Source organism: Bubalus kerabau, chromosome 17 (genome assembly GCF_029407905.1).
Source record: "Bubalus kerabau isolate K-KA32 ecotype Philippines breed swamp buffalo chromosome 17, PCC_UOA_SB_1v2, whole genome shotgun sequence".
In the NCBI taxonomy this organism is placed as follows: domain Eukaryota; kingdom Metazoa; phylum Chordata; class Mammalia; order Artiodactyla; family Bovidae; genus Bubalus; species Bubalus kerabau.
This window is the reverse complement of record NC_073640.1, coordinates 4,485,171-4,501,925: the sequence shown is the minus strand read 5'-3', so window position 1 is coordinate 4,501,925 and position 16,755 is coordinate 4,485,171. Positions and strand designations below refer to the sequence as shown.

The following is a 16,755-nucleotide window of genomic DNA, read 5'->3' as shown; positions in this document are numbered from 1 at the left end:
TTAATTATCACCCAGCTTATGGCTTAACTGTTGTTCTGTCAGGGGCCCTTTCCTGACTGGGCCATAGCCCATGGGTCCTTCATTTAGAATGCCAGCAATGGCTGCAGAGTCCTCCTTGCTGTGTGACTGATCGATAGTCATGCCATGTCCCTCTCTTCAGATTCCTAGGATCCTGTTGATCTTGTTCACATGTGGTCTCAGTGCCTAGCACAGATCTTGCACATAAGATGCTCAATGGATGTTTTCTGAACGTACAAGTAAATGAATGAATGAGCAAATCAGTGCCAGGCCCAGGGAATGTGAGTGTGGGGTGCTGGGGACAAAGACGTGAGAACGAACTCTGCCTGCCTGCCCAGGGCGTCAGTCCCAGGACAGGAGGGAAACGTGGGGGCCCAAACAGCAGCGGGGCCCTCCTGGGTGCTCAGGATGGATAAGACCCCTTGAGATGCAGGGTCAGAGAACCGTCCTTCCCTCTGTGGAGTGATCCCCCACTACCAGCCCACCCTGGTCATACCCTTTATGAGCCCTGAGTCATTCTCAGAGCACCTGCTTCTCTGGCCACCACTGTTGGGCCATCAGCTTCTCCCTAAAGCAGGGGCTGGGTCTACCAGATGCCCGGGGCAGTGGCCACCCTCAATCAGACCAGATACGGTTAGCTAGGAGCCCCCACCACAGTTCCAGCTCAGAATAAGCCATGGAACCATGTCAGCTCCGTCTCCCTGGGGGTTTATTAAAGATCCTTCCTTTGCGCTAAGCGGCATTCGTGTGAGAATCAACTGTAATGAGTTGCTGTAAGGATCTGACATTGCAGCTGGGCTTTCCTGGCTTAGAGAAAACCAAGATTTCTTCAAGGAGAGCCGATGGGCAGGGGCCAGGGGGCAGAGAGGGTGGGGCTCTGGATCTTTGTCTGTATTCATCCGGTAAAGGTGGGCAGACCTCCTTCAGGGAAAGCCTGTAGTGCTTGGTGGGAGGGAGGCTCATGTGGGCCTGAAGGGGTCCTGGCCTCCTGGTTCTGCATATAGCCCCTCTCCCCATGGGTCCCTGGGTAAAGCAGTCATCAGAGAATGCATCCAAGCAGGTACCAACACAAAAGCCAGAGTGCCAGAGTGCATGGGAGACAGTGTAGGCCCAAACCTGCAGCAGAGGCCTGACCCATCACCCGACACGCCCATCCCTGCACAGGCGGCTCTATCTCGTGTGGTGAGAGTCTCAGTGAGGAGGGCACTGGCACCCCCTCTCCAGTCCAGGTCGGCCCTGGAGACTGTTCAGCTGCCTGACCATCACTCGGGGCCAGGTCCCCAGATGTGAGCAGGTGGGATGCGAGGAACCATACTGAACCTGTCCTTGTTCACCTTGCTCCTGACTCATGCAAAATAGCTGCAGCCAGGAAAGAATGAGGACATGGCATTATCCCTACTTCCTTTCCTCCCCCTCCAAATGGCAAGGAGAAAGGACGAAAATAGTACCTCGCTGAGCCATTTGCAGTCTGAGGGCATTTTCTGTTTGAAGTGCCATCAGCTGTCTCCTCACCTTTAGCCCCATGATGCACTCACTGCACAGAGGGAAACATGTCTCAGAGCAAAGTCTCAGATCGGAGTGCCCTGTCCAGCCCCCAGAAACGTTCAAGAAATGACCCGGGACAGTCAATGCCATTCCCATGAACAATGCTGATAGAGCCAACATCAATGGGTGTTTTCTAGGTGCCCGGCCTGTGCGAAGCTCCACTCTTTCTGAGGATTATCTCCTCTGGTCCTGCGTGGGCCCTGGTGTCACCCAGATGATAACAGATATGAGAACTTGCCTGTGGGGGGTGGGAAGTGATGGGTCAGGATTGGAATCCAAGCACTTGGACTCGTGGAAAATGAGAAGCATAGTCCTTATGAAGGGCGAGAGAATGAGGCATGGATTGTGACTTCTGGGTGGCTGGAGCTCTGTGAGGCCCAGAAATAGGAAGACTGGTTGGCATTCAAACACTGGCTTGCCCATGAACCAGCTTAGCCGATAATAAGGAATGTTTGAAATGTCAGAGGAAGAATTAAGTAGTTGGAAAAGTGGTAACACGTTCTCCTGAGCTGTTGTCAGCCTTTCTCAGGTTTGTTTTGTCTTTTCCACCATAGTGGGCAGCTCCTTTAAGAGAGCTTGCCTAGGCCCTGACTGACCAAGCGTGTGTGCATGCTTAGTCACTCAGTCGTGTCCAACTCTTTGCGACACCATGAACTGCAGCCCGCCAGGCTCCTCTGTCCCTGGGATTCTCCAGGCAAGGAAACTGGAGTGGGTTGCCATGCTCTCCTCCAGGGGATCTTCCCAACCCAGGGATCGAACCCTGGTCTCCTGCACTGTGGGCAGATTCTTTACCAGCTGAGCCACCAGGGAGGCCCAAGAATACTGGAAGGGTAGCCTATCCCTTCTTCAGGGGATCTTCCTGATGCAGGGATCGAACCGGGATCTGCACTGCAGGTGGATTCTTTACCAGCTGAGCCGCGGGGAAGCCTGGCTGACCATTGCCTCCTCCCTTATCAGCACTGGGTGTCCAGCTGGGCACACTCCAGAGGTGCCCTGTGCACAGCTGGCCTTCACGCCTGAGGAGCCCTCTGGTGGGGTGGTCACTTCTGAGCTGGAGGGAGCAGAACGCATGGGCGTGGGTGAGCCAGTGAATGGTGGGGCCCCCAAAACACTCTCCTTGAACCACAAAGACCAGAAGCCAGCCCAATGTGGTGCTGACATTTCAGCCCGGGGAGAGGTAATGACGGAATGGGACCACCGGTACTTTCCAGAAATGGCCTCACCCAGGATGCTGACGCAGGGACGAGACTCAAAAGGCCTGCCTCTCGAGGGCCTGCTGGTGGACGTGTGGCTCGAGAAGACCTGAGCGAGGGCCCGCTGCTGCTGGGCACCCGGCAGCCCCTTCCACGGCTCTCTGCTCACCAGCAGCTAAGCCTTAGCCCAGAGAAGACTGGACTAGGTAATCCATCCTGCACTTAGAGCATTTTCCCTGAGAACCCTGGAGAAGGAAATGGCAGCCCACTCTGGTACTCTTGCCTGGAAAATCCCTTGGATGGAGAAGCCCAGGAGGCTACAGCCCATGGGGTTGCAGAGTTGGACCCAACTGAGCGACTTCACTTCACTTTCCTGAGAACACCAAAGCCACCAACAAGCGGACTGTTTCCCCTAGAAGCCTCATCCCAGGGAAGGAGGTTTGTCATCCTTCATAAGAAAAAGGTGGGGATCGGCAGTTGCAAATGCTGGGCCTGTTTGCTTGTAATCTTAAACTTTCCTGAAGCCCTTATGTAAGACAAAGGGAAGCTTCTCACTGCTTTGGAGTTTCTAAGAGATGCCTGCAAAGCATGGGGGAATAGAAAAGATGATACTTTCTTTTTTTCTCCTGTGCTGCAAAGGTATCTTAAAACCAAGTCAGCACCCGTAAAGCTTAGAGGTTTAGACCACAGCCAAGCCCTTGCCTCTGTCCACATGGGGCAGCAGTAATCAATATCGTATTACAAAAGCACTTGACCTCATTTATTCCCATGGATGCTTGGGGAATCCTTAATATTCAGAGCTTTTAAAGTGTGCGCCTGGCGTATTTAATGAGAAGCTCCTTGGTGGGTTTGGCTCCCGGTGACATTTAGAAAGCCTGGCTTTCCACTCTTCCCGTGGGGCTGCCACCCTGGCTAGGGAAGGAAGGAATCTGGGCTGTGGGGCAGGGGCTGTTTGATGGAGTGGGGCAGAAGGGGTCATGTAGAAACGGGGGACACCGGTGAGATGCTAGCGTGACACACAACTAGTACTCAGTGAAAGGCAAGTATTCTTTATCATTATGACGATCTGCAGTATGGTTTTTCCTCCTTAGTTTGGGGTCTCCCAGGTGCTGAGAGAATGGTTGTGTTGTGAGCTGACTCATGGCTGGATGATAGATAAAAAAGGCCCTTCCACCTGGTGTGACTTTCTCAATCCATGGGTCACGGAGTTGGGAGGGAAAGAGAGGCCCCCCAGGAACTTCCCCAGGACTGATCTAAGAGGGGGATGAAGCCCAGGCGCCTCCTTCCAGCCTGAGGTCTCGCACTGCCTAGAGCAGGCCTCTGTCAGCCTCGTCTGGGCCGGGGCTGTGCTCCCCGGGACTCCCGCTGATGCAGACAGCTTTGTCCCGGAGTCCGGGGGGTGCCCTTGGTGCCCTGAGCCAAGTCTGGCTGTCCTCGCTGGTTCCTGCTCGAGGCAACCATGGGACTGGCCAGTGAGGGACGGGAGGCCGTGATGTGGACACCCACATGCGTTTGCAGGATGCGGCTGCCTCCTGCCAGCGGTGAGGCTCAGCCATTTACTTTGTGAAGTCCCTTCATGTTCTCTTTCAGGATGCTCAGAGTTTCACCTTCTCTCTGGGAAAACCTCTGCCAGATTTACTTTCTCTTCAGTTACGACCCTTGTGTCACATCAGAGCTTGAGGGAAGAGCGGGCTCTTTAGTTAAGGTGATGGTTGTCAGGTCCTTGTGGGTCTGGGGAGAAGGGGAGACCGGGTGACTGCTGCCTGCCTTTGCCGGCCAACCCCCCTACTGCACGGAGATTCTCTCTGGTCACACTGGCATTTCTGCTGGCTTTGTTGTCCACCAGGGGCCCAGGCTGAGAGGAGCTCCCTTCACCTTGTCCACAGCCCTCTTCTGTAATGGTTTACAGTTGCCATGGTGACTGCCAAGGATGCTCCCCTGGATGGCTCCCAGCAGTAACAATCTCTCTAAAGCCATCACACCTATGACCTTGCTTGTGTCTTTCTCTCATTATTAATTGAAATATTGAGACTCAGTTCTCTGGGTGGGTACCAGGCATCAATTTCCCACATCCAGCTGGCTCTCTGTAGGGGCCAGGGTGGCTCTTCTCTGAACTGGAGCCTGGAGGCTAATTAGAGGTTCACACACCACAGAGCTGATCCCCAGGTCCCTGCAAAGGGGAACCTCTTGCCAATATACAAGCCAGTCAGTTGCAAACTGTATTCTGTTGAGGCCACACTTGGCTTCACTGTGGCAACCTTCCAGTTGAAGGATTTGTCTGGAAGATACTGTTTTGTTTTCTCTCTTTTTTTCTTCTAGAAATGGCAACCAGCAGCAAAGTGTCCATGAAAAATAGGTCAGTTTTCAAATTAATTAGGAGTCAGATTTATGAACAAGGCTATGAAGCACCCCAATCTCCTATGCTGGCTCTGTTGTGCTAATCCAGCCCATGTTATTTTTAGGCACAAATATCAAAATGTCTCCTGACAAATGAGACGTGAAATGAATGAGTTTTTGAACATAAACTTTTAGTGCCAAATATGTATTTGGCTATGTTGGGCATGTATAGGGCACAGGAAGGCTTTTCTGGCCTGGCTGTGAGAAAGCTGAAAACAAAGCTTTGAGTAAGTCCCCTCACCCCTTTCCTGGCGTTAGCAAAGAGGCTTGCTTTAAAAACAGTGACACAGTGTTGTCTGGGCTTCTGATTTTCTCCCAGGAGCAACTGCTTAGGTGACTGGGGAGCTGGGCTGGGACCATCTCTGAGGTTGCCAATCTGAAATAGCCAGTGTATCCATTCAGCTCAGAGATTAGAGGACCTCTTTAATTAGGAACTCAGCTCTGGGTTTGTCCTGGTGTTGGGCTGGGGCAGAATGCATCTTCTTCCCTTGAGAGCCAGCTTGTTGCCTCTGTCACTCCAGATCCACCCTTCACCTTTCCCCACTCTGCTCTGAGCCCCGAGAAGCTGGCCTGTAAGCCTGGGTGCCCTTGTTCTCAGCTCCCAGGAGAGTTTGGTCACTGGGAGACCCTGACAGGGGACTAGAGGTCAGCAGGAGAGGGGGGTCTTGCCAGGCCACTGGGGGTTAGCATGTCCCTCTCCCAAGGCCTCAGCTCTTCCGGTCTGTCTGTCCACCTGACCTCTCTGGATTCTGCTAGTTGCCCCCTCCCTTTGCCCTTCCAGGCCAAAGGTGCTAATGATTCCCACTGCTATGAGCCGGGGGCCAGTTCTCATCCTTGGCTGTCCTAACCTTGTTCACACCTTTAAAAAATACTCTCATTGCCTCTCCTCCAAGAATCTGCTTGAATGTGCCATCTGCTCCACCAGCACCCTCTCTGTTACGCTCTGCAGACACGCCTGCCTGGTAACCAAGTGGCCACAATCCTTTCTCGTCCTTCCCCCTCTAAGCTGCCAAGAACCGAGAGTTGGGTGAGGAGCGTGGTGGGGGCGGGGAGCAAGTCCGCGATCATCACCGTGAGCTCCCTCTCTGACTCACACTGCCGCTGGCTCTGAGTGATCGGCTGCCTGCTGCATCCCAGAGAGGCTCGGCAGAACCGAGAGCTGCTCGACAACACAGCCCTGCAGAAAGGCTAGTAGTGCCCGTGACTCAGAACCCAGCTGCAGCCTTCATCCCGCCCACAGCCCCCAGGCGCAGCAGGTGAGGCAGGCTGGGACACTGAAGACAGTATGCGTGCCCCCTTGGCATCAAGCTGTCGGGTACGTGTGTGGATTAGAAGTCCTCTGATCCACTTCTTTACACTAAGAGTGGGCCACAGAGGGGCCCGCAGCACAGTGATTCTCCCTGGAGCTTCGTCTAGAGAACGGAGGACACAAGCCTTTGGCCCTCCAGCTGAGGGCCCAGCTTCCCGGGCTTGCACACAGCTGGAGAGGAACCCGGGGCTCTTTCTGCGGTGTGTCTGCGCGGTTGCTGACCTGTGCAGGGGCCAGCAGTGGCTCTGGGGCGACAGAGGCCCTAGGGCCAGCACACGCCATCCCGGTCGTGCCGCCCCGTGAGCCCTGCTGGCCCTGCTTTCTGGGGGAAAGGAGTACTGCTTCTCACCCCAGGGAGGGCAGAGGAGCCCCCGCCTGGGCTGGCAAGTGCCATCAGAACGGGGCTGACCTAAGGACTTCCAGAAAGAAGGCACTGTCCATGCCAACTTCCGTGGCTGGGTCCCTGCTGGAGCGATGTGTCATCTGGAGCTTCCCTGCGGTCAGGCCCAGAGACTGGAGCTCTGACAGCTGTACCAGGCAGAGTCAGGTCAGTCGTGATGAGGCTCGAGGGGTCAAGCTCTGCCCAGGGGGGAGGGAGATCCAGCAGGAATGACCTTTCATCACACAGGGCTTCCTTTACCGAAAACTTTAATAGCTCCTGTTGCTCCACTCAGCATTCAAGACCTTCCTCAGCCTGGCCCCCAACCACCAGCCACTCGCTTCATCTCCCTCATCCTCTCCTCTTCGCTCAGAGAATATAATGGCCTTGGTGATAATAGTGAACTTTATAGAGCAGTTTCCATGCTGAGTTCCCTCTGAGGTCAGGGATTACTGAAGTATTTCTAAAAGAAATACTTTCAGAGAGGGTAAGTCACATGCCTAAAATCACACAGCCAGTAAAAGAAGGAAACACAACTCATATCTGGGCTCCTGGCATGCCACATCCTCTGCTCTGCTTATAGTCTATGGGACATCCCAGAGGAATGTTCCAGCCCAAGACACATGTTTACTTGCTAGAGCCCAAAGGATGGGGCAGAGGGTGTTTTCTTCACCAAGCAGCAGTATCTAGGCCGGTAACCCTTTTCCAGTATCCCTAGTAACCCTTTTCCAGCGTGCTAGGCAGAGATGGCTTTGTCCCCATGATTTAAGCTCCTCTTCCACCCTGAAGAGATGAGACTGGAGAACAGCTGTCAAGCCAAGGACTACATTTTCTACCCTGCTTGCATCTGTTGAACAATCAGACTGAGTTCTGGCTGATGGATGAGGGTGGTAGTAATATTGACCACTTCTAGGCATGGCCTTTACAAACTTCCATTGCCATTCTCCACATCAGCTTTTCTCTGAGAGAACTGAACTCTACCAAAATTACCTGAGTGGCTATCTTCTCAGTCTTCCAAAAATGACAGATATCAAGACCCATTCTAAATGCATACGAAAGATTCATCACATGCTTTGTGAGCCTTAGAGCCCCGGGGCTTGGTGTGCTCAGGGAACTGGGTTGAGAAAGGCTGCTTCCATTCTCTCTTCCCTTGTTTGCGGGCTGTATGTTGACGAGTGAGCGTGGAAGCCACCTCTTAAAGATGGTCGAGTTTCTGTCAGCCTGAATCTCTGAATGACTGCACGGAACAGAGCGATTCCTCCTCAGCCCCTCCTCCCAGCGATGGAAACCAGAAATGGTACATTCGAATTGTGTTAAGCCTCTGGCATTTTGGAGTTCTGCACAGCAACTCATGTTATCTTAAACCGAAATGGGGTAAGCTCCAAGACAGGTGGTCAAGTTTGGGGAGAGGACTTTCACAAATTCCCAACTGACTCGCCTTCCCTCCTAGCCTGGGGGAAGGTCTTGTGGGTACCTGTGTGGGACCTGAGAGGGATGAAGCCTCCAGATGTAGCCAAGAGCCTGAGTCCCATGGAGAAGCTTCCACAGGGAGAGTGACTTAGTGAGAAACAACTGAACTAATGTGGAAGGCAAACTGGCAGGGTCTGAACTGTTTGAAGGCTTAAGACGGTTGGCCAGGGAGGGAGGCTAGGATGCTGGTGTCCTTGGATTCAGCGGGGAGCCCAGGAGTCTGCATCCTTACAAAGTGCGGATGCTGGTGGCGGGGCGTCTGCACTTTAAGAACCTTGAGAGGGCTTCCCTGGTGGCTCAGCTGGTAAAGAACTTGCCTGCAAGGCGGGAGACCTGGGTTCGATCCCTGGGTTGGGAAGATCCCCTGGAGAAGGGAAAGGCGACCCACTCCAGTATTCTGGCCTGAGAATTCCATGGACTGTATAGTCCATGGGGTCGCAAAGAGTGGGACGGGGCTTTCAAAACAAAAAAAAAAGAACCATGAGAGTAGGGCGGTGTGCTTCAGCTCCCCCACCCTATGGTGGTTTATATGACTGTCCTGGAGCCCAGCACTCTCAGTGCTGCAAGGCTGATCGAGATGCTCTCTATGAGTCTGTGCCTCCACAAGACTGAGAGGGAGTGACAAGCTTAAAGGCAGCCACAGGGAGTGAGCCCTGGAGCTGAGCTATCTCTGAGGTCCCACCTTTAGGCAGGTGCTGGGAGTGAGGGGTGCCTTGGAGGAGGGACACCCTGTGCAGTAGGCCCTCCTGCCCTGGGTAAAAGCCCACCACTGCTAAGCTGGCCCTCCTGCTCCCAGCCTGCAGTCAGTCCCTCATCCTAGCCCTCTGCTCTCTGACTCCCTTCTCCCCTTCTCTCCTTGCCCCTTCCCCCTCCCCTGATCCTCTCAGCTCCCTGGGAGAGCACCCCTGAACCTCCGGGTGCCCTCCTAATAATGGCAGGGCTCCATCCTCACCCGGTCCCCCATGAGGGCCTAAAGGAGCCTGGAGTGGCGATTATAGCCGAACTGGTGTCTAGGACCGCCTGGAGCTTGCCAAGGAGGGCAGAGCGCATGCAGCCAGGCCCACCCACGAGGGCTCCAACAAAGTGTGTCTGTTCAGTCCAGTCAAGGTGGCACCCAGACTTACAAGACCCGAACTGTAACTGCCTTCTCTCACTCTAGACTGGGTGCTACTGCCCACCCTGGGTGTTCAGGAGACAAGCAGGCCCGACGCTGTTGGGGTGCAGCCCCCGAGGTCCGGTTCCCCAAACTCCAGAGCGAGCTCCCCGCCTCCAGCCTCGCGTACCCTGGGCGGCGCCCACCGTCATAAAGGTGGGTGGTGAACACCCCCAGCAGCCAACAGTAAGGACGGGAAAGCGGCGGGAAGAGAGCAGAGGCGGGGTTTCGGGAACGCTCCCGCCAGATGACCCACCTAAGGCACCCGCGACCAACCGCAGCGGGGGCGGCCCGTCCGGCGACAGCCTCCCGCGGGGCCCTTACCTGAGTGCCTCTGGCGCAGAAGGGCCGCCTCGCGAGGCGGCGGCGGCGCGGACGAGGCGGCGGCTGCCACGGTGGTCGCGGCTCTGTGCGCCGCGGAGGCGGCGGCGGCCTCGGGGACGCCTGGGGCGGGGGCGGCGGGAGGGCCCGCGGGAGGCGGGCTCTTGTCGCTGCGGCCGGGCTCCTGGGCGCCGTCGGCCCGGGCGGCGCTGGCGGGGCCGTGGCGGCGCGGGCCGCCGCTCTGAATGTGGGACACGGCCTCCGCGGCCTGCACGTCGGGCGGGGCGAAGCGCGCGAGCACGCGCAGCAGCGCCTGGGCCGTGTGCTCCTGCGTGTCGTCGTCGCTGTAGTCCGACACGCGGCACTCGTACACGCCCTCGTCCTGCCGCCGCACAGCCGACAGCCGCAGCCGGTGCGAGATGTCGTTGCCCTGCACGCGCACGGTCTGCAAGAGAGTGGGGCTTCGGTCAGGGCGCGGGCAGGCCGGCGCCTCGCCCTCGGGGCCTTCACATCCGCTCCCACTAATGCTCCTTCATTCCACAGTCTGGAGGGCCGAGGTGGTGTCCGAGGGAGAGTCGCTCTGCCCTCATAGTGCACAGATACCTGCTCCCAGCTCCAGCCCTTCTCAGCGAGCGTTCTGCCCTCGCTGGGAGGCAGAGGAACCAGAGGCTGCTGCCACACCCACTGGGTCCCTGCTACCTAGGAACTTGCCTCTCGGCGGCAGCATGGAGCGGCGGACAAAGCTCAGCTCCCTGCGAGCTGCTGGAGACGCCGGGGAGCAACCGGTTTGTGGCCCTCACCAAGCTCCCAGGGAACCCTCACCTCCGAACCAAGCACAGGAGGCCCTGGTCATCCCCAGGCCGTGATCCCTCCATCTCCAGCAGGGAAGGCTTGGCGCATGTCCTCCCCAACCCTGGCAAGACTCCTCCCCTCCACCGCAACTCCAAGCCAGCCCACAGCGCCTGGCACCGGGACCCGCAACCCAGGCGGAGCGGAGGGCTGCCTCAGAGGGCGCCGCCAGGGCGTGGGCTGCGTGCGGGGTGGGAGTGGGGCCCACAGCCCTGAGCTTGCAAGGAGCTAGGGCAAGGAGCCTGCAGGAGAGCTTTACAGGCAAGCGTACAGAGGAGGAAGGAGATTCAGGCCTGGGACCCTTGGTTTAGGCAAAAGAGAACCTGATCCACGACTGGCGACAGATGGCGCACGGACAGGCCAAGCAGCCGACAATGCCAGGCTGTGAGCTGGGCCCTATACCGCACCGCCAAGGAGCCTTTCTAAGAGGGAGGAGGCTGCGGGGCGCAAAGCGGCCGGAAGGGGTCTCCCGCGGCCCGCGCTGGGCTCCACACTTACGCTGATTTTAGTCGCATCCTTATTTGTTACCTAAAATGCAAAGAGGGAGAGAGAGACATTAGGCTGTTGGCCTTCAGGCTGAGGGAACTCAGACGCACCTCCCGCAAGAGGATCCTCCGCAGGCAGACTGAGACTGGAAACCGCTCGGGATGTAGCCACGGCGGAGGGCAGGAAGAACATCTAGATTTTCAGGAGTTTTATCCGGAAGGAAGCAGGGCTTGGAGCTAGTATGGCGCCGGGCCAAGGAGGGGCTGCCGGAGCACCCCTGCCAGCCAAGGAAGGGAGGCTGGATCGCCTCCCGGGTGGGAAGGAAGACCTATTTCCCTCCGGAGGAGCATCCCCATTCCCTATGGTGTTTCCCTAAACCCCTTGGAAAGCTGCATGGACAGGACCCGATGGGAGATGTGAGCAAAGGGTGGGACTCTGGGTAGAGCGAAGGTAGGCGGTGTGGGTGTGCGGTGTGTGTGTGCGCGCGCGGCGCGAGGGGAGGTGGGTGTGTGTGTGTGCGTGAAAGAGAGAGAGACAGAGCTAGAGACTGTTTAAGAGGCAGATGGGCAGAGGGGGAAGTCCCTCTGACCCTGCAGCGGCTGGAGGTAACCTGTACAGCGTGCTCCGCCAGCCTCTGGAACCCAGCCCGGAGGAGCTTAGCTGCTTGGCCGTGTGCCCTGGGGACCTCAGAATGGCAGAGGACAGGGAAAGCCCGGCCCCAGCAAGCGGTCTTCTTTCAACACCCGGCACCTATTACCCTCTGGACCCGCAGCTGGCAAGAGCGGGCAAACTGGATGAGGGGTAGCTTCCTAGGGCTAGGCGTGGAGTTCAGGGGAGGTTTCCGTGAAGGCAATGCGAACGCCTAGGGGGTAACAACTGCTGTTGTTGAAGGTGCTGTGAGGACGGGGACGGGAGGAGATGGGTTGCACCATGGGGTGGCGCCCTGCCTGCCTCACCCCGGTCACCCCAGGCGCCCCGCGGGCGGCCAGTTACCTTGCTCCGGGCGCCGGGCACGCTGAGCGCCAGCTCGTGCAGCAGCTCTCGGGGAGGCTCCTTGAGGTACCACCACTGAATCTCCAGCGAGTACGAGGTGGCTCCACTGGCCCGGAAGGCGCAGGGCATTTCGATGTCGTCTCCCTCACGTACGGTCACATCTTTGGGGACTTCGGTGAATGTCGCTGGGGGCGGGGGAGAGAGAGGCGTGACCAGCTGTGGGGCGGAGGCCCGGGGCCACCCCGGCTCGCTGGGCCGTGCGCTTCCCACCCCCCAGCTGCTCGCGCGGCCCAGGCACTGGCCAAGTCCGGTCGAGCAGCTGCCGGGCCGCTGCAGAGACCGGCTGCCGTTGCAGGCCGCTTCCCTCCAGTCCGGGCGGAGCGGCGGGGAGCGGCTCACGCTTCTTCCCCGCGCCCGGCCTCGCTGCCAGCGCCAGGCTGGGGCGCGCCAACTCCCGGCGCCCCACGAGCCGCCTGGCCGCAGCTGGAGCCCGGGTCCAGCTCCCAAGGACCTGGGCGCGGGCGCCACTGATGCCGCGACCCTTCGCCGCTCTCCACTCCCGACCGCACCGGGCAGTGGCTGCACATCAGGATCGCTGGAGACCGTGAAGCCTTCCCCTTCGCTTCTTCCGCCTCTTTCTCCGCGGCGGCCGGGACAGGCTGGCTTTGGCGGCCCCGGCGAGGACCCCTGAGACCCCAGCGGCAGCAAAGTTCCCGCTCTCACCCTCGGCCACGAAGAGCAGCAGGGCGCGCAGCACCAGCGGCGGCAGGTATCCGGGAGCGCCGAGCCGGTTCCTCTGTTCCATCTCCCGCAGGGGGCGCGGCGGCGACGGGGACCCGGGCTCGGAGAGGCGACTGTGGCGGCGGCGCGGGCTCGGATCCGGTCGGACTCGGGCTAGGACGCCTTCGAGCCTGCCATGGCCCCGCGCGGCGCCCCCTCCCCCGGCCGCCGGCGGCCGCCAATCAGTCCAGCTCCCTAGCCGGCTCGCCAGGCGCGGCTCCGGCGGGGGGCGCTGCTCCGGGTGCGCGGAACGCGAGGTCCCGCCGGGAGGCTCCTGGCAGTCAGTCAGTCCGTGCTTCCTTTTGTCCGGTCGTCCGCCGGACTCTGGGGACCCGCAATTCAGTCTCTGCCCGGCGGGCCGGTCGGGGGCCGGGCCGCGCCGGGACCCATCCCTGGCCAGGAGAGCGCGCGCCTCGGAGCCCCGAGCTTCTGCCTGCCGGTCTCCTGCTGCTGCGGCTCCAGACCGCCGCCTCCTCTGGCGGCCGCTCCGCTCTCCCGCTGCCGCCTCCGCCGGTCCCTGCTCGGCTCTTTCCGCAGGGCGAGTGGGCGCTCAGCCGCGGCGCGCAGACCTGGCGTCCGACCCAGCGCAGCGCCGGGAGAGCGGGTCCGGCGTGGCGGCCCCGGAGCCGGAGGGGCGGGAGAGGAGGGGGAAGGGAAGGGGAGGGGGCGGTCAGCGGCTGGGCACCGGGCCGCCTCCAGCGCCGCATCACCCGCGCCCTCCCGCCCCCTCCCTCCCTTCTTCTCTCCCCTTCTTTTCTCTGCCACAGCCGGCGCCTCCCCCGCTCCGGAGCGCTCCCCCCGCCCCGCCCGGTCGCCTGGAGGGACCGCCAGTCTCTGGCTGGAGCGCAGCCCCGCCCCGCCCCTGCTTGGGCTGGGGGTCTTCCCACCCCAACTCTCTCTCCCTTGTCTCTTTTCCATCTCCGTCGCCCGAGACGGCCGCTTAGCATCCCTGTGCCCCGCGGGGTCCGAGGCCCTCTCCGTAGACCCCCGCCCTCAACTTCTTACCCCGGTTTGGACAAAAAGCTGCCCCGCTCTTTGTCCCCGGCCCAGGCTATGGCGGGCTGGAGCGCTGGAGGGTGGGCGCCGCGGGCCCGGGAGCAGGGTGGAGCGCCGCGCGGGGCCGGGGCCGGGGCCGGTGCGGGCGGCCACGCCGGAGTCTGCAGCGTGCGAGTGAGAAGTGAGCGCTCGGCGCGGGGCGAGCAGGTGCCCGAGGCGCCGAGAGCGCGAGAGCAAGCCGGAGCGGCGGCAGTGAGTGACGGCGGAGGCGGGGTGGGGCGGGGTGGCTGCGGAGCGCCCGGCACGACTCCAGGCCCAGGAGGGCTCAGAGCCGGGTGGGGTTTCTGCGCCTCGATCGTGGCCCTTGCGTCCCCCCTTGTTCTTCATGGGTCGCAGCCCTCGCTTTACCCGGTGCCCGGGGGGATCCCCAAGAGGAAGGAGGCAAAGAGCGGTTTCGGAGCCCATCCCTGGCTTCGCATCCCCCGAAACCCTGGACCTCTCAAAGCTTTCGCCCAGAGCCTCCTCCGTCCTCAGCCCTCTGCGGGAGAGCAGTCTGGCCCCCGAGGGGAAACGTGGGGCGCGCTTTTGGTTGGGAGGGACACAGTTGTAGGGGCGAGTCCCACGCCTGCGCTCGGCGTCTCTTGCCTTCACCAAGGGAAACCAGGCAGCGGACTTCAGCGTCTCTGTCTCCACCCCCGATCCCTAACCTCTTAGCTTTGACCTGAGGTCGAGATGAGAGGAGCCCTGTGGATTCACGTGACTGCTGTCCCTATTCCCCAGCCTCTCTGGAGTCTCCACCAGAGGGTTCCCCAAGAACCAAGGAGACGGAATACCACTGGGCAAACTGACTTCCCAGCAGCCGACTTTGGTCCAGGAAGCTGCAAGCCCTTTCTAAGCTAGGTCTTTGCCAGCTGGGGACCCTGGGCAGGTCCATCTACCCCCTCCTAGGCCTGAGTTTCAGCATCTCATCTGTGGCCCAGGAGTTATTCCTGTGTCCTAGGACACTGTTGCTCATCTGTTGGGCCCTTGTTGGCCAAGGTCTCTGGCCAGGAAGGGAGGGATGTCTCAAGGCCTTCCTCTTCTTCCTACAGTTTCTCTCCAGGGGACCCAGAGAGGCATCTGTCAGCTGCTTTCTGTCCTTTCAAGCCCCCACTCCCTGGGAGCTTTCCCTTAAAAATTCCACCTTCCTTTGGAAACCACCCTTGGATCACTGAATATAAAACCCTACCAGGCCCATTGCTGTCCTCAGCTTCTGAAGGGAGGGGGCAGACTTGCACTATATTGCACAGGCTCAGGACGCTGGTGGGATTCTAGGAAACCAAATTCATTTGGGGGCTGATTCCAAGCGGGGTGATGATGGCAGGAGCTAGCCTACTGTGCAGTGGCCTGCCCGGAGGTGCAGCAGTCTCCTGTCCTGATACCATATCAAGGCGGAGGGCCAGTGATCAGGGATGCACACGGGGAGGATTCCTGCAGCTAGAGGAAGTTATGCCTCGCTTACCTTTAAGGTTGGTGAATCTTACCTGTACCACCTTGTGGGGGTAAGGTATTTCTTTCCCACAGCATAAATTAGTGTTACTATTAATAATAATAGCTATACATTTTTACATACTCTTCATGTACCAGGCACTCTTCATGCATTAGTTGTCAACATGACAACCGAGCAGTCCTTCTCAAACAGAAATCAGATTACTCTTCCTCTGCTCAAAGCCCTGCAACGGCTCCCTTTTCATTCAGGACAAACATCAGTGACCTTGCAATGACTGGCAGGGTCAAACCATCTGCCTCCCACCTCCACCTCCCTGGTCCTCATCTCCTGCTTCCTGTCTTTTTCTTGGTCAGAATCCTCTGGCCACACTGGCCTCCTTCCTACAATGCCACCCCAGGGTGTGCCCCCACCCACAGGGTGTGCCCCCAACCCAGGGCCTTTGCCCCGTGTGTTTTGTCTGGCTGGAATACTCCCTCCTCGGTTACCTGGTTCTTCTGATTTTTGTTAAGCAGTCACATCTCAGTGAAGCCCACTAGGGTCACAGTTCTAATATGCAATCTGCACTCCTCCATCCCTACCTCCAGCACTCCCAGTCCCTGACTTTGCGCTTCTTTTTCTCCTTTCTTTAGCGCCAACTTCCTTCCAACACATGATCCAATATCCTTATTTATAATGGCACAGAGATCTGTAGAGTCTACACTCATTGATGTATCTCCAGCACCTAGAACAGGGTCCGACATATAGTTGGTGCTCAATAAATATTTGTGGAGTGAATGAAGGGCTCATTTAACCCCTATAATGGTGGGTACCTACTCCTGTGTGGTAGACTGATTTTACCCATCTTAGAAGTGTGGTACTGGAGCTCAGAGAGTTTGAGGAACTAGCCCACAGTCACACAGGCAAGTAAGGCTTAAACCAGGTCTGTCTTCCTCTGAGGTCCTAATTTTAGCTCAAACAGCCCCACCCCAGATGAGACTGTGGTCCCCTACCTGGAATTGGTGTAGACAGCAAGGCTCTTCCGCCCTTGACTGGTGGCGCCTGACGAGGCTGCTTTGCAGCTCTGTGCTGAGTGGGTCTGCTCTTCCCTCCTGTCTCCTAGACTGAGGCCGCAGCTGCATCTTTCTTCTCTGTGTCTTTACCTCCAGGCTGGGTTTGACCCATGCCTAGGGCTCTGTGGCTGTAGGAACCAGGAGCCCTGTCAGGAGTGTCCCAGAGGGCGCAGTTGCTCCGTTCCTGGGGCTTCCCTGGTGGGCAGGTTGTGGCCTTCAGTCTCTTCTATCTAGCCTTTGCCAGGCAGCAGCCCCCACCGTCCTGGCCGAAGCCTGGCCGGGCCGCCCCCTGCAGGGAAGCCAGTCCCTTCTCACTGAGTCGTGGTGG

At 58.7% G+C, this 16,755-nt stretch overlaps 1 protein-coding gene across 1 annotated transcript in view; it reads right to left on the bottom strand.

Moving 5' to 3' along the window:
- VSTM2B (V-set and transmembrane domain containing 2B) overlaps nt 1-12,918 on the bottom strand; it is a 28,603-nt gene extending 15,685 nt beyond the window's left edge. Inside the window, exons 1-4 of the mRNA XM_055554293.1 lie at nt 12,837-12,918; nt 12,114-12,298; nt 11,133-11,162; nt 9,789-10,230 (exon numbers count right to left, since the gene is read on the bottom strand). Coding sequence (XP_055410268.1) covers nt 9,789-10,230; nt 11,133-11,162; nt 12,114-12,298; nt 12,837-12,918 — 739 coding nt within the window. The remainder of the gene's footprint in view (nt 1-9,788; nt 10,231-11,132; nt 11,163-12,113; nt 12,299-12,836) is intronic.
- Between the last annotated feature and the right edge of the window lie 3,837 nt (nt 12,919-16,755).